This window comes from Ptychodera flava, chromosome 12, assembly GCF_041260155.1.
Source record: "Ptychodera flava strain L36383 chromosome 12, AS_Pfla_20210202, whole genome shotgun sequence".
NCBI lineage: Eukaryota > Metazoa > Hemichordata > Enteropneusta > Ptychoderidae > Ptychodera > Ptychodera flava.
In genome coordinates, this window is record NC_091939.1 from 18538971 (window position 1) to 18557502 (window position 18532).

General features: G+C 36.7%; 2 protein-coding genes across 2 annotated transcripts in view; one reads left to right on the forward strand and one right to left on the reverse strand.

Annotated features, from left to right (window-relative positions):
* Positions 1-2023: 2023 nt before the first annotated feature.
* On the reverse strand, positions 2024-14930 carry LOC139145271 (FERRY endosomal RAB5 effector complex subunit 3-like). The gene is given in 14 exon segments (XM_070716315.1): positions 2024-3358; positions 3893-4018; positions 4674-4876; positions 7375-7485; positions 7862-7984; positions 8493-8614; positions 10756-10802; positions 10804-10841; positions 11219-11319; positions 11902-12032; positions 12569-12668; positions 12906-13087; positions 13948-14093; positions 14652-14930. Coding segments are annotated over 14 exon segments (1674 nt in total). The 5' UTR covers positions 14815-14930; the 3' UTR covers positions 2024-3277.
* Positions 14931-16454: 1524 nt separating this feature from the next.
* LOC139145273 (hemoglobin subunit epsilon-like) overlaps positions 16455-18532 on the forward strand; it is a 38224-nt gene continuing 36146 nt past the window's right edge. The window contains exon 1 of the mRNA XM_070716317.1: positions 16455-16721. The gene's annotated coding sequence lies outside the window, so the exon portion shown is untranslated. The remainder of the gene's footprint in view (positions 16722-18532) is intronic.

Here is an 18532-nt window from a genome sequence, read left to right on the forward strand (position 1 = left end):
ATTAAAGAAGCCAAAATGCTAAATGCCATTTTTCATTAAACTTTAACGTGTAGCACTTCTTTAATGCATATGCTTTTTAAGTCAAGCTGCTGATAACTTCAAGTGAAAACTAGTGAAAATAAAGTTCTGAGCTGTATTATAAGTATAAATTTACCTTCAGTTATCACTTTGTACATGTTTATGTCCTTTTTTTCACCAGTGAATTAGAATATTGAGAATAACTATTCACTTTAAAAATAGAACATTTGCAAATTTGACCCTCCCGAAGGTTTTCAGAATATAACCCTCCCCCGAGACAAGTTTTCAGAATAGGACCCACCTCCAACCCACCGAGCGGCGCAGTTTTGTGAATCTTGACATTTGTAAATATTCCGGTTTACAAGCAAGGCACTTGTTTATGGATGACTCTGGTTTGTTCTCGCTTACATCGTCAGTTACATGAAAACCTGACGTAACAATTGCACATAAACAACTACTGATCTGACAACACAGCCCCAATGCTTCCCTGCCCATCTCCCCCTCATGAATATATATCAATATCAAAATTTTCTTAAACATTGACCGATTTTGTCTGGGACTTTTCGGAGAAACTGTCCTTCTACCCTAACCCTGTGCACGACCCTTTGTGGAAGGACCGTGCCCTGTACTTATTTGAAAGAGCGTAACTACACTTGCAGTATTACACGCTGTAAAGTATCTTCCCAAAGTCCGATTACCTCCCAAAATGACGTCAAGCGTGTCTGGGTAGCTTTATAGCTCCGAGTTCTCGTTAAAGATACCCTTCAGGCAAAATGCTGCGACATCATAGATATAAATTCTACCAGTGTAACGACTTTCAATGATTGTGCCCTTTTATTCAGTGCCACGGCCTGTCCATTAAATAGTTATCGTATCCACCCCCCCAAAAAAACAAACAAAAACAAACAAAACAATATTGTTTTAATAAGTTCCATCTAAGGTTTTGGCCAGGCTTAAGGTTAGAGCTGGGCATTGACGGTTAATTGTGCTGGTACAAAAAAAAAAATCAATCTTACAAAAATTATCGCGTAGGACCCACTACCTTAAAAGAGTGCCAAAATCCCTGCAAAAAGGCGGAGTTTGTTTCGCTCTTCCCATTCAGAAAAATAAGGGACCGGTCGAATTACAATGACACCTCTTAAATATGGTTCTCACGGAAAGATAGCTCACAGTACCCACATATCACTCGTCATGCTCTGGATTTGGATATAAATATCAGATCTGTTGATCAGTGGCTTGCATAGAATTAAAATATCTGCTGGCAGGTTGAGAATATTTCCGCTACGAAAACAATAGCATTAATACCTCGAGATGGGAACAGCCCAACGCACCAGCATATAAACTGAAAGGCTTGTTGTCCTTGATTGGACACAAATTAGCAGTCGGATATATCTTGATTTTTAAATAATTAAAAGAAGGTGCAAGTTGGCATACTAGTAGTTTTAATTTAATTTGTTTGTGTAAATGTACAGTGGGCTACCAGAATTTCTCATACACCAAGGTGTCAAATGTGCTTTGGCATGGCAGATTCCAGCCATTTGAAAGGAAGTTCTCCCTATTTTGGTGACTTTGAGTTTATATGATTGTTTTCAGAAGTGCGTCGACACCAATATCAGTAAAGTACTATTTGCATTATCGTCACCATTCAAAGGTACATCCAATTTCACTCCAGGCAACATGTACAGTGACTGGTATTTTTGTCCTGAAAGGGCCGTACTGTTTAAGGTTTTTTTCTGAATATTTAATGCCGAGATTTGCTCTCCGCATCATGAACATTAAATGCATTCTCTCCAGTATTTGCTGAAGTCGGACACAGCTTTCGAAGTTGGTGATATATGGATTGTGGCATATCAGCTATTTTGGCCATTACGATGTGCCACTTTCTTTTTAACACACATAAATGTCACTGCGTAAGCCGACACAAATTGATGTTTGGAATCCAACAAAAATGTAGAATTATATGCGCATATCAAAAAGGATACAAATTCACAACCAGCACTGTATGTATGCATGCTTTGGTAATATTTATTTTTAAAAAATTGAATGGTCAAGCATGGATATATTGACTCAGGCCCTACAAAGGTCACAAATAACAATGAAAGAAAAAAACACCCATCGACGCAAGTAGATACACTTTTGACATCATACTTTTGAGAAAATTTAATCACGGACTGAAATGATAATAGTGTGGATACCATGAACTCTCTACTGTGCCTTGAACTGGTGTCACAGGTTAATAACCAGGCTGTATCACAGGTGTGGAACTGCTCTGATGTCTGTCTTCACTGGACACCAGACCAAACATCACATGTGATGTTACAACAATGACAGCAATGGAGACGCCAACTCTTTGTCTCATTGAGTGGTTTTTACCAACAGCTCCATTTAGTTGGAACTTTCCATGTGTTTTCCTCCCAAAACAATGTTGAAAATCCCCATTGTTCAGGTTGTCGATGCAGACTGTATGTGTGCTTGGTCAAACATTATTGTTGCAACTGAATTTTAGTTCAGACGAGAATTCATTTATCAACAGTAAAATCTCATTGAGTACACAATGGCATTGAGCTGGCAGGAATAAGTATTTCAACACATTCTCGAGGGGGAGGGGCTATAAGAAGAAATGCTTATTTAGTAGGTTTATAAATCATCTTATCGTTGTATTTGTCACCGGTTGTTTGCCTATTAAATAGAGCTTACAGACTGTTAAAGTGAAAAAAAACAAAGATACAGAAAAAAACGAGATTTTCAGTCCACGGGAAAGTTAAATAAACAACAGGTACAAATTGACACACAGTACATACCCTGAATAAGGTCAATGATACATATTTATTGCCTGTGCCATTTTCAGGAACACATAGATGAGGGAAAATGTTTAAATAATAACATAGACAAAATTGATACAGGGCTTTCACAAGTTTGCATTTTGAAGACATAATTTGACAATGAGGGTGACCCTCTAATTTTCAGTAAATAGGTCCATACTTGCCATTGATATCGATGGTTTTGGGTCAAACCATGTTACAAAAGACAAAGTTACAAGACTTGACAACATTTCTGCAAAACTGATTCAGGGTTTACAGTATAGAGGATCTGACAAGAGTCTGGAATGTTCAAAATAGATCAACATTTCCTCCTTGAAGAACGAATGGAAACAGGTTTTTGAGGCCCTGCAGGAACTTGATGAGATGATTTTGACATACACTGTATAACTTGGTACGGTCCTGATTCAGCACAGCTGATTGTTTCTGATCTGAGTCACTTATGTCTTGATGGAGGTGAGAATTCTGAATATTGATGGCAGCATTGCACTCAACTGAACAAACAAATCTTCAGATATACCCTGTATAGACAGAACAGATGAGAATATTTCATTAAATTTGTATTTCAATGTAAACTCGGAAGTAGGAGATATTTGGCAAGAGGGATACCAAATGTTAGTGAATGTAAGTTAAATTGTCAATGTATATAAACAGTGACAATTTTTTCATGCATTAGTTTGCTGTCATACTGATATGGCAGATATGAAGACCTCCACTGAACGTCTGGATATTTTGCACTTGTTGTATTTTTCAAACTGAACTCTATGTTGAACTTAGATCATGTTAACTTTCTCAGTACTATTTTACAGTTTAAATGTAGAATGTTCATTGGGGTCAAATATTCAAGTAAAAGAATGATTGAAGGTTTCATTGAGGAAAGTTTGAACAAAAGTGTAAGTCTTTCACCTTCAAGGCACATACTATCTAAAATCAATACTTTCCAGTCATATTCATTTGTTTACCCAAATTTAATACAGCTTTTACTTTCTTTGATACAAATGCAATACTGAGATCATTGTCTCCATGCAGATACTATCTCTCTCTGACTGGCTTACCTTGGGTACAACAAACTGTATGGTCCTAGATTCATTTCCACCCCATGTTGTCATTTCCATCATGAATCCTTTGACACATTTCAACACCAATTCAGCCCTCTTGATGCACCAGTTAATTGTCATCTCCTGCAAAGCAATTCGCCCATATCGTACAATTCAGCTACATCATAAACACAAGAAAGTCGGGAAAACGATAAACAGAATCTGTTGTGGAAGTTAGGTGCCACAAAAGTACGGGGACAAAAGTGTTTGCAATATGAGTAGTGAGCATGCACGGTTTCAGTTTGAAACCATTTATGCAAAGATATTTTGAGGGGAAAACTTGTCACAGCGGGTGTTGAAACCAAGAAAAGCTTATTTTGTCTCTCACATCAGTTCGAAAACATACTATCTAGAATGGAAAACATTGTCATTGTATCCTGTTTTCAAGAGATATCTTAACCTGTTCACCCCAATTAATCACCCCAGGGTCCTCATTCACCACTGATAAAAATGGGTTTGGGCCAAAGCCTTGTGGTGAAAGGGCTGTTTGAATTCATACATAACCATATTGTGATTAAAAGTGATTTGTAACTGAAATGTTTACATAGCATACAACACATGCCACAAAGTGATTCTTAACTATCGCTTCATCGTACCATTGAGTCCACTGGTTGAATATGCAACCTGAGTTTTTTCTGGCAAATCATATTTTGATCCAAAAACTGTCATTTCAATGCATGATGACAGTCTTAGAATTATTACAGTTCAAAACTCTCAAAGACAATCTAACAACACCTACCTCTGTCATTTCATAGACTAAGAACAAAGGTATTGTGATGGTTAGGATGTCATGCTGTGACGAACACTTCAGTATATTGCGCAGACCAATGATGGTGGGATGGCGTGATGTTATCTCTGATGACCGAATGTTGTCATCGACTACCAGATGAAATACAACATGGACTTCTGCTAAGTTTGAATGACGGGTCAGGTAGAAATCACCTGTACATGAAATACAAAGATTCATGACAATGTCACAAAGAGAGCAGAAAATTTGCCCTTCCACTTTTGACATTGTATCCACTCAGCTTTGCCATGCCAAATGAAATTGTTGACATACAGCGTAATTTAACCCTTTGAGTGCTGTAATTGTTCCACCGAAATTTTTAGTGCAACATTTTTACCAATTTTTATGAATTTTTCTGTAATTTTTTGATCATTTTGGACCAAATGGCCATCACATCTCATTGGCTACAGTTTGTTATCAAAATTTTGACAAAAATCTGAAAAAAAATTGACTGGAGTCTATTTTCTAAGGGTGACAAAAATTGACTTTGCTGCTCAAAGGGTTAACCTGTTTACATTATCTGTGATTGAAGAAGAGCATTATTTTCTCTAGCTGCTGTAGGTAAATAGCAAAATTCCTGGAATTTCATTTGCACGTGTACATAAAATATCCTTCTTTCAACAGTTTTGTTGAAAGTCTGTCATATCATTTTCAATTGTGTTACAAACTATTGTGCATTCATAAGCACTGACTGAGTGAAACAAAAGTAACTGTAATTGTGCTGTTAAAATACGAGTTTACCTTAATCTGTAAAATAGACAAGAAAATATGTAATAGCCCAGAAAGATTAAGAATTTTTGAAATCGTATCCCTCATGTGATTTGTCAGATTTGTCATTTTGTCCCTGTCTTTTGTTTAAATAGACAAGTCAATGTCAGACTTTACGAGTTTTAATAAAACAAAAGATATACAAAACAAGCGACCTAGCGGCCGATATAGCTCCGCTGTGTTTATGTAGAGAATAACTATTTTTGACACATGTTTGATGAAGAAGGTGGAAATCTTTGATAGCTCCATGCAGTGGCCAGAAAAAGTGGCTAAAATAGCTGCAAAAATACACATTGAAGATTTCATCATACTTTGAATATATCACATTGGATCATCCCTAAGAACATGTCAACCAAGCTATCTGATGAGTAGATTTTTGAGAATAAAATTTTCTGACCAAAAATGGCAACAATTGCCCCGAAAAAATAAAATTGCAAATTTCATCATAATTTTAAAAGATCAAATTTAGTTCATCTATAGAAACCTGTATACCAAATTTCAAAGCTGTTACACCAGTACTTTTTGAGAAACACATTTTTTGACCAAAAATGGGAAAAATTACCCCAAAAACTCAAAATTGTATATTTCATCATTATTTCAACAAATATCATTTAGTTCATCTATAGAAACCTGTATACCAAATTTCAAAGCTATCAGATGAGTAGTTTTGAACATACACATATTTTGACCAAAAATGGCAAAAATTGCCCCAAAATACAAAATTACAGATTTCATCAGAAATTCAATATATATTACTTAGCTCATCTGTAGAAACCTGTATACCAAATTTCAAAGCTATCAGACCAGTACTTTTTGATAAACACATTTTTTGACCAAAAATGGAAAAAATTGCCCCAAAAATACAAAATTGCAGATTTCATCATAATTTCAACAAATATCATTTAGTTCATCTGTAGGAACCTGTATACCAAATTTCAAAGCTATCAGATGAGTAGTTTTGGAAATACACATTTTTTGACCAAAAATGGCAAAAATTGCCCCAAAAATACAAAATTACAGATTTCATCAGAAATTCAATAATATTACTTAGTTCATCTATAGAAACCTGTATACCAAATTTCAAAACTATCAGACCAGTACTTTTTGAGAAATACATTTTTTGACCAAAAATGGCAAAAATTGCCTTAAAAATGCAAATTTACATATTTCTGCACAATTTGAACAAATCTGAAATAGATCATCCCTAGGGACATATGTACCAAATATCAAAGCTATCTGACTGGTAGTTTTGAAGAAGAAGATTTTTAAAGATTTTTTTACCAAAAATGACAAAAATTGCCTTAAAAATACAAATATGCAAATTTCACCACGATTTGACAAATCTGACTGAAGTCACCCTAAGTAAACTGCATATCAAATTTCAAAGCAATCGGACAAGCGGTTTCAGAGAAGAAGATTTTTTTACCAAAAACACCAAAAATGCCCCAAAAATACAAATATGCAAATTTCACCACGATTTGAACAAACTTAAGTGAGGTCACCCCAAGTGAACTGCATATCAAATTCAAAGCAATCGGACTTGCGGTTTCAGAGAGAGAAGGCAATTGTTGACGGACGACGGACGACAATGGACGACGACGGAGAATCAGCCTATTTGATAAGCTCCGCGTCGCTGAAAGCGGAGCTAAAAAACAAGAAAACATATCAGCTGACATTCGCATATGCTACACTGCTATCAACAAACATATTTCTGATATGCAGAAGGACGAACTCCAGGTTCTTGCAGAAGAAAATTGCTCCCATCACAGATAGGGTGTGTGAAAATCAGACATATAAGACACTGGCAGCATTGCCACAAAACAGAATTTCTATAATTACATTTGATAAAGGAAAAAAAACAATCTACTGCATTTCACATTTATACCTGCTTGTAAATTTTGTGAGATTTGTTTCTTGACTCCTTTTTCATTGCCGGCATCTTTATTTAATTCTTGCTTGTCACCATTCCTAGAATTCCCATTGCCATTGCCATATTCTGCAGCAACAGAAAGAGAGAGAAATCCTGAAAGCTAGTCCAACTGCACAACTTTCTTCAGTATTTGGCTCATCTACAGAACACTGGGGCCATGAATCATAGCTTGTCTGAGGCTGCCTTTCTTGATGGATAAATGCAAGTATACCCCCTAAGTACGTTTTTCAGCAAGGTAAATTACAGCGCCCTCAAGGTCTCTGGATAATTTGCTCTGGTATGTGTGTCTCTTGATACGTTTTAAGTTTACATCCCTTGAAGAACTAAAACCTACATTAGCAAACACAATGGATATCTTCTGATGGAATATGAGTTATGAGAAAGTAATCTTTTTTACTTTGTTGACAATGACCCTATCACAGTTTCAAGGTTGACATCTTACCATCTTCAGTGTTTTCTGGTCTGTTTTGATTTGCCTCTAAGACATGCTGCTGGATGACTCTGAGTTGTGTGTCCAGATCAGGGAAGTGAAAATCTGTTGACTGTTGACAAACTCCCGCAAACTCTGTTCATAAAGAAAAAGATTAAAGGGAAATGATGTGAAATTTCTCAAGAATAGATATTGTCACAATAAAAAATTACTGACATCTTGTATTGCTAAATAGATTTCATGCACTATTCTGTAGAGGCTAGAAAGGAAAATGGGCAAGATCTGTATTTCACCAGTCAGTTTCAGACTATTAAAAACAGCACACCATATGGTGACAATTTACAATTTCCTGGTCAGTATGACAACATTTTATCATTGAAATGAAAATCATCAAAACATATTTTCTGTCAATTATAGGTAGTAATAAAGTATTACAATTCAATTTATATCATATCATATATTTTTATATTACAGTCGTACCAGACAATGTACCATTGGGTACATGAATGATTGCCGTCTTATGGGACATATGGTCACAAGCCCTAGATTGCATACCATGAGTTGATACAGGGCCTACAATAAACTTTATCTTAATGGCAGGAGATCTACTTATATAGTTTATAAATGAGGCTGATAACCATACCTCTTTTGATTCCGGTGTAAGAATTGATTCTGTCGTCTACAAGTAGGACCAATCCACAGAGTGAATTGGAATACAATGACATGGCAGTCTGTAAGCGTTGTGGTGACGGAAGTATTGTACTCCTGTAGGAAAGTCAAAGTCAACTCATTATTATCATTGCAGGTGACAGTGACATTGAGTGAGTAGGAGTGTAGTAATACCAGGGAAGGTATGACACAATTTTTGTCAGTAGGACCTTGAAGTTGATAAACTTGAAGTCAATAAAATTCAGTGTATAAGATCAAATAAATGATTAATTGCCAAAACCTCCGTTATTTGAATGAACAAGTCATCGTTGATGACAGAGTCCCCACTTGTTAATGGGTACTTTGATTACAGGTCCTCAGAGAGATAGAGTCGTCTTCATTAGGTCTGTGATAAAAATACTTTGATACAGATGGTACTCAATGGCCAAGAATGAGTTCCATAGTGATGAAAACACAAAACCAATGTAGGCCACTATCCTAAAGGTCATTAAATGGGTCAACTGGGAATTAGTTGACAGGATGTTGCAAAACATTTTTTCATACTATCCTAACACGTCATGTCTGAGTTATGGCTCAGTACATGAGAAAATCGTAACAAAATCGCCGCCACGCAGCGATATTTGATCTTACTGTTTAAAATATCAATAAGTATATGTATGACATAAGTCAATGTCCAGGTACAAACTTTGAATAAAATCAGTTGAGACTTGCCAGAGTTATGGCTCTCGACATGAAAAAAACCATAACAAAATTGCCACCATGTGGCCATATTGGACCATATTGAGAAACAAATCGACGTACATATGTATACTATAAGTCAATGTCTTTGTACCAACTTTGAATAAATTTGCTTGATACATGTCTGAGTTATGGTTTAGGACATGGAAAATCGTAAAAAAAATGGCCACACGGCGGCCATATTGGATCGTATCACAAAACAAATCAATGTGCATATGTATGACATAGGTCAATGTCCTTGTACCAACTTTGAATAAAATCAGTTGAGATATGCCTGAATTATGGCTCTGTACACGAAAAAATCGCAACAAAATGGCCGCACAGCAGCCATATTGGATCATATCACAAAACAAATTGACGTGAATATGTATAACATTGGTCAATGTCCTTGTACCAACTTTGAATAAAATCGGTTGAAACATGTCTGAGTTATGGCTCTGTACATGAAAAAATCCTAATAAATGGCCGCCTGGCGGTCATATTGGATCGTATCAATGAAGTAATCCTTGTACCAAGTTTGAATGAAATCGCTTCAGGCATCTCTGAGATATCTGCGTGAACGGACGGACGGACGGACGGACGCACGCATGCACGCACGCACGCACAGACGCACGGACATGACCAAACCTATAAGTCCCCCCGGACGGTGTCCGTGGGGACTAATAACTTGCAATTTGGTACACTTTCCCATGACTTAGTCTCATAATAAAACATGTGACGCTGCCGAATTGCATGTTTTTGAATTTCAGCAGTGAGACAATCACATGTTAGGCATTCAGAGTTCTGGGATTGGTCTTTCCAAAGTGGCTGTTGTACATGTATGTAACAGCTATCCCAAGCAGCTAAGGAGCGGTATACAAGGTCTATGACCCAGATATAGTATAAACTTTTTTGGTTGTAATAATTGGTGATTAATCAATGTCATTATTTGATCCTATACATTGAATTAATTTGTTAAATAGTACTGGTGACAAAAATCATATCACAAATTACCTCCTACTACTACACAACTACCATACTTCACATACCCTACTTAACAGGCATCTGTGATTCTCATTACAATACAATGAAGAGAAATTGAAGAGCAATATTTCATGTCTGATTACTCCGCACCTCTTAACCCTTTGCATAACATGTCCTAGTTCCTCAACAGTTGATGATGCATTAAACCCATAAAACCAGGCTCTGATCCACCTCTTTGTTTTTAACAGATTCATTTGACCTTTGAACTGGGAAATAGAGTTGAGGTAAATGCGTTACAGAACAGTCCTACATTATTATTATTATGAAACACCCTAGCATTAAAGTGTCTTTGTGTATTTTCCAAACACATTGCTCACCAATGGCAAATTTACTATTTTAAAAAGAAAATTATTAGTTGGCATAGATGGTCACTGAAAGGATAATGAAATACTTAGTGTTACACTGATAGCAGAGATACTAATACTCAGAGATAAATTATTGTATGAGTTTATATTTTCATTAAGCTGATACCTTACCCGACTTTATGTGTTTTATGTCTGCAAAGGTCCATGACATCAACAGCACATCAACCTTAGGTTATGCATTGTTTTCATCTGTGCACCTGAGAAATCGAAACAAGGACCCTAAACATGTATTAAAACTGTCATATATTCATCTGTCTATTCATAGACTTCCGTTTTTAAGGTCTATGGTCTATTCTCACAAAAAAAAGACACCTACTTATGTTAGACTGGAAGATCCGTCGCTTGAGGGCGCTCTTTCGTAGAGGGGAGCTTAGAGAGCATCTTCGAGTGACGGATCTTTCAGTCTACTACTTACGTATACTGTAATATTTCCATACAATAGAAAAACCAGTGCAGTCACCACTTCCTAACACTTATCACAATGCTCTTGTGTCAGGCTCAATATTGCAGAAATACTGTGATTTTGAAATAATGACAGTTTGGAAACTGATCTGTTGAGTAAATCAATATTTACCAAGATGAATTGTGAAACTCTCTTCCAGTCTGGACAGCTGCGTTTGATCTTCCTCAACTCTCCGCTCAGATCCGGCATCTGACATTGCACGGATACGCTGCCTGGACAAAGAGAATGAGCCAGAATTATTGAATTGCAGAACCATGGAATGGCAAACACTGTGGCTAGTCTGGATCGGAAAAGGCTGCAGTTTGAGTTGTCTATTCAATTATCAGAAACTCTCCTGTCTTATTGAAGACAGACAATGCTCCAGTACAGGGTGTATATAAAGAGGTAAAACTCACATACTGTTCAATCATTGACCCTTGGGTCTATGGTTCAATAGAATGCATATTGTGACCATAGATTAGATTTGATGGCAAACAGACCTGTTAAACTGAGAATGGAAATATTCAGACAAATGCATAATAAATAGGTCATTCATGCATTCAAAATGTTGTCTTCATTACAAATTTAGTGACTATCTTTTGCTGAAAAATACATACACCCACGACTTGAATTTCTTCTTTATCACTTTTTGTAATTGTGTTCTTCCATGTAATGTTCTGGAGAAGCCTGACATGGGCATTTTAATGAAGTGACTTATGTTGGGACCTCATATTTTTGGGGGGGGGGGGGGGGGGGGGGGGGGGGGCGGGGGGAGGAATTTGGCTGGCGTTACATCACAAATATTGCATACTCACATGAGTACAGAGGACTGGCCATCAGGAGAAGAAACTAAATCTTCATGTACTGTAGAAACCCACTCTCTGAATTCAACACGCTGACTCTCTTGCAGTGAGCTCAACTCACTGGCCCATTTAGCTTCTAACATCTGTAAGTGTTGTAGATTGTGTGGATAAGATGATTGTAAAACTTTTGTGGAGGGAAGAAGCTACTGCATGACTGCAAAATTCACGATTTAAATACTTGAACCACAGTCCCTTGTGCTTGAACATTTTTAGTTGTTCTCCAACATAAAATCTTTCTATAGTGCAGTTGAATATCTGGTAGTGTTATTTACTCACAGCCTCTCTAAAAACTTTTTGAGTTAATATTACAAGACAATATGCCTCAACAGTATTACATATAATTTGATATTTTTGAAATGACCTTTATATTCAGAGTACTAAGTTGGGCATTAATGGATTGCATACTGCATGAATGCTGTGGAACTTGTTGGAAACACTTTGAACTATGGATCATTGAGCATTGGCCTTTTACTTTCAATTACTATGACCCAGCATTGTTTACTATAATCCTTCAGATAGAAGATTAACTTTCTATCTTTATACTATTAGAATATGGCCGAACTATCTCCACATCTGACTAGATTTATTATAGCAGCAGCTGATAGAAAAGGGAAATCACCTGTATATCTTCAAAATGTCTTGCAGCAAGTAAGTTAACCTGGTCATCCGTGTATGTAAGTCCCACTGCTTGAACAGCACTCTCCATCTCATCACCTTGTCTGTAAAGACCATCAAAAACATCGGAATTTGAATAATAAAATTTGTTTTTCAAATCAAAAGACAGAAGGTGAAAGATCCATGATGAGTCAACATTACAAATCAAATGCCAGAAGCACCCTAGGATGGCACTCATAACCACAGTTCCTCCATCATCGAGAGGCCTGTGTCATAACATATGACAAACACCCTACCTGGTACACAACAATTCCTTGATGCTAACAAGTTTGAGAATTCACCTTTTCTGTAAATGATCCAAAGCTAGGTCTCGTTGTGAGATGATGCCATCCACGGCCACGGCGTAACTATGTTCCAAGTTCAGCAGCGTTTCAAGAGCATTAGAATGGATCAGCTTGTGATAGACCTCTCCGAAGGCAACTTCATTATTGGGACCTTTCTCTGTGGCAAAGGCCTTGTGTTCCTTGAAAAAAGCAATGGGCAATTCTACATTATATCTAATCCAACGACAACGTTTGAACATGTGATCAGAGCCTGACGGCCCTTAAAAGGGTTATGGAGTATAATTTTCTAGATCTTGCTATATTCTTGAAGAACACTGATTTGTGCTGACCCTCCAGTAGCCTTCCCACTGTTAAACAGTTTGCTTATTGTACAACTTGGATACTTTGTAGTCCTCTCGAAAGTGTTCAGTTTCGTACTTTGTCCAATTTTGGAATGCACCATACCACACTCTCTGCTAGTGTGAGTTGAGTATAATAAAGATTGATTGATTGATTGATTGATTATATGTAACAAATCATATCTGAGCAAAAGACCGTGCCTGGTTCCATGGTCATTGGAAACAGTGACCAGGGTGACTTTTTTACAAATATGTCAATTGTACAATTATGCATCCATGTTTGACATTTATTGTACAAAATACACCTCAAATATTTGTTGTGTCACTATTGTAACCCTCTGATCATCATGTACAGTATTGGTTTTGAATTAAGTAATTGGAACAATTTCACAGAAAAGGCTACATACAGGGTGGCTACGAAATACATCACAGAATCATAATAAATCAAATAATTCGAGTGAAAAGACTTCATGAACATCTGCCTGAAATTAGGTATATAAATATTTTATGACACATGTAGCAGCTGCTGGTCAAATATGATATATTTGGCTAGTGGAAAGCTCAATATGTATACATATCCACTGTGCCTTTGAACAATATTTGCAGATGACATAAAATCTGCAAAAGCTATAGTCATTACTTGTAAATATGAAGTACAATGAAAATCAGATTTATTTCTGATCTGATCTATAAATATGTACCTGAGTGAAAGCTTTGTTCCATTTCTCAGCCATCTGTCCAATATCAACTTCTCCATCTTGGAGTTTCTTTATCAAGTTAGTTGCCTGGTCATCGTGGTATTTAGTGGTTTCCTTGGCAACAAACTCTTCAAGGCTATCCTGGAGGTCTGCCAACAAATAAAACTTGAAATTTAATTTGTGTCCATATGTTTGAAGATCCTTACAACAAAATGTATTTTATAGGTTTAATCCCCAGCAATGCTGCCGGTACTTTCTTTGCTGTGGCAGTGTCAATATTCTCACTTCAAATAAGCAGGATTTGTACAAAAATGTTTTTATATGTTCAATAAGGCCATTATTATTGATGCTGTGAATTTGCCATGTACACTTTATGTCATGACACTTGACAGAGAACAACAAATATATACAAAATAAGCTAGCTGCTACGGTTGGGATCTTTTCAAGGAATACATTCATATGTTGACGCTTGTATTTACTCGATTCGTACGTATGATATACAATAAATGAGCTGTATAGTATAGGTATGTATAGGGGGCGTTTTCATCAACAGAGATTTAACTTCCGGGAATCAAGTCAACGAATTTGCAGGAGCAAGAAACAAACCGACTGTCTCCACATCTCAAGGCGTCCATGAATTCCAAAAGATATTGCTATCAATACAAAAATGCATCGGGAACTCAATCTTTAAGCAACACAATACCAACCTTTTTCGACGTAACACGGTAGATTATGAGCATTAACAAGTCTCCCGACAAGATCGCTGACGCTCACGTTGAGCGGGATTGGAACTGGCGCCGTTAGCTTAGAATGGAATCCTTTACTCTTGAACGAGAACTCGAAGTCTCTTTCCACAGTCTGCGATGTCATTATTGCACATCAAACGGTTTGTTTGCAAAGTGAAAAGTAAGTCTCCTTGCAGATACATCTATGATTCCACTAGCCTGCCATTGTGATCTGTACCCATAATACACAGTGAAAGGCCCCGACCTTAGCTCATTAGAACCTGTTCAGGTTATACAGTTAATAATAAATTATCCAGGAAAAGATTTTCCTCAGGAGACAGTAGGAGTGAGAAAAGAATTTTGCTTTGCGACTGAACTTTGACTTACGGAATATACTCAGTATAATGATTGATTGAGAAGCAAGAAGAATTTTCCGACTCAAACCTGCATACAGAACCCTCCCGTACTTTAGTGCAAACAAACTGCAGCTAGGCTTGTTCTGTTCCCCTCATAGCCTACTTCTGTAAATCTATAGGGAACTCAGGTGCCTTGTTTGCTTATTTGTTTGTTTATGTGTGTCTTATTATTACTTGTGTATGATTATTGCCATTTACAATAAATAATCAATAAACAGTTGTACATTTATTTCTTGTCAAACAAAGAATAGCGGTTGTTTGTTTGTTTGTTTGTTTGTTTGTTTGTTTGTTTGTTTCAGGTATCGTCAATAAATGTCACTTAAACAAGTTTCTAATACAATATTAAATATGAAATAAAGCATACCCCGCCTTTGCAGTGTGTCCACCACTCTCTTATTGAATACTTACTAGAAAGGTGAGTATTCAGAGAGAGTGGTGGATACACATGAGTGCTCACTCCTCATGGCAAAGGTGGGGTAAGCTTATGCTTCACATATGTGGGATTGTATCAGAACTTTTCAAAGTATCAATTATTAACTTTTGAAAAGACACCAAAAACAGATAAACAAACACCATTCTTTATTGACAAACGTGAATAAATATACAATTGTTTATTTGCTCTTTATTGTATATGGAAATAATCATACATAAATAATATACAAACACGCATAAACAAACAAATAAACAGACAAATAAATAAGGAGCCTGAGTTCCGTATAGTATGATTGAAACCATGCCTTTTATGCATCGGCTAAAAGTCAAAACATGTAGACGATATCGCTAGCACTGACGGTATGTTACTTCTAAGAAATAAACAGGTGTTAACGTTGAAGACTGAGAGCCAATACTCTGTATATATATCTCTACAATTTCTGGTAGGCCTAACACACGCCCCTCGGGTTAATAAATAGGTGCTATAGCCCTCATGACCAGGTAATAGGTGTTTGCTGTGCTTCTGTTCATTTGTGGACGGCTTTACGTCAAAATAGCTGAACGTTGACGCAAATACCCACTAGTCTCAGTAGAAAGCCACTGTAAAACACTATATTATCGACGTAGACGTTATTCTACGCTAGAAACAATTTGCGCAAATTTTAAGTTTTTACAGTGATTTCCTTTTTCATAAAGGGGCATATAAACATAGGTTATATGTAGCGTAGTCTGCTCGGGTGAGGACACTGATATACCAAGTATATATACCAACATGATACTCAGGAAGCCTTCAGGCAGTCTTGAAGATGATCGCAGGCTTTGAATTCTGGCTGGTGAAATTGGACTATGACTGTTAAATTAGAAGGCGCCACCACCGGTCGTTATGACGCAGGGATTAGTAAATAGTAAGGTTTATATACGTTTATATATCGATACTTCGCAGAAATAGCTCTGTTTCATAAATAACATATTAATGTACGCAGTATGAGGCGGTAGTTACTGTGAATAGCATCGACTGTGACTCGCTCTGACCGGTATCAATTTACAATAACACACACATCAGGATTTCTAATAAGAATTTGATTACGTTCGATGACTTTCATGTGAAAAGTCGTGTTTATGAGAAGCCTGAGCTGTCGTCGTGAGTCACACAAATGTTACAACGTGAAGGAGATATTATTTTGGATTGTTTACATGTAAACAGGTAAGCTGATCAACTTTATTGTTACTTTCACACGGACAGTCTGACCACTTTTTTCACAGTTGCCACCCTGACGTAGGAATCCTTATTGTATGTCGTGCGATCACAGTCCGAGCAACGCTACAGGGCTGTCATATTACACTCCATTCACACTATATAATACTGATTACACATAATTTATTTACATTTAAAATAAATGATGGTTGCCGGAGAAATAACCGCATTAGTAAACTGCCTGTCAGAGCTTAGCAGGGTTCTCTTGCTGCTGTAACTTTTTTTTAGGAAAATCTGACAATCTTTGAAATAAGCTAATTTGCAGTCATCCCTTTAATGCTACTGAAACAAAGAAAACTATTTTCAAATCACATTTTTGCAATTATCGGTGTACATTTGACATTGTAGTCATTGATTTTCACGCAAATGAAAGCTTCAATATGCAAACACAGTGGTCCATCATGTCTGTATGGATTATATTCCTCCAACATTGCAAACCCTGTACGTTATCCTTTCACGTCTATTTTTCAATACTGGTGTTTGGTTCTAATTTGACCGATAAATATGGCTGTATGACTTGTGACTTGAAACTATAGACTTACACTGTTGTGATTTCGATTTGCAGTAATCAAAAATAGTAGTTTCATTCGAAAACGGTCTCCCACATCTGTCTTGCCAAGTCTGTGAGATCGGGGATACGATTGTGCTTTGTCGAGAAAATGACATTACAAGCATTTTTCGATCTCTAGTTCAATCGATAATGGCATGTATCGTTGTATAAACATACTTGCATCCTCCCAACCTCATAACTTAATAACTCAAAAACTGGCAGATCAACGACTAATCAACAATTCATCAATAATTAAGTATGCTTCCCGATCCAATGTGAACACGTGACTTAAGTATTTAAAGAAGTACTGTAATTTATAGACGGCGTGCGACCTTCGACCTTCTATTCTCTTCTTTCGTTTCATTTCCCTGTGAAGTGCAGCACGTATGGACATTCTTCTATCGATTAGCCCATACAATGGAAGGCCTACCAAATTAGCAACTCACTGACCCTGGAAGTAAAGAGTATTTGTTACGTGTTCTCGTAAGTGGTATTACGTGTATGACGCGTGGGAAAGTTTTCCGATGCTCTGACAGGCATGTTAAATTTACAATTATTGCCAGTTAAATGGAGATAAACAAGGCCAGTAATGAGTTAAGTCTGGGAGTGGAATTGTCACTGACGGGAGTTGTATAATTCAGTATTTGGGTTGCTCCAGTGCCAAAGTTCAAAGCATTACAGCCTTAATGATTTGCAATTTTACGATTTTTTTCTCTCTCTCGTTGACATATAATGGAAGAACATGTGCATTTTGGCTTAGAAAAATTCCTTAAGCAATTGAAATTGCCTTAATATCTTAAAGAATAAAAAACCCTAAAAGACTCTCACAAGAAACCAAAATCACAATAGAACACTGCATACTGTAGTTAACTGAAAAACTAAAATATTTCATCCTAATGGAGATTATGTGTTGGATTGAAATACGCTGCTTGAATCGTATTGAAATAGCATTTTCTTATTTTGAATTATGCAAAAAATATGTTCCGTCATTTTGACATGGCTTTTCAAGGAACAGGTACATAAAATTAATGGTCCTAACCATACTATTTTTTCTTACTAATTTTTACTGCCCGTTAAAAAACCTCTATCACACCGCGATGCAGTCACAGTTTAAAAGACCTGTAGCCCAGATAAGCAATGCTCACAAGATCAGGTCCCCTTACTTAAATAAAATGTTTTTCCCAGCTCTACATTGGAATAAGCTATTATT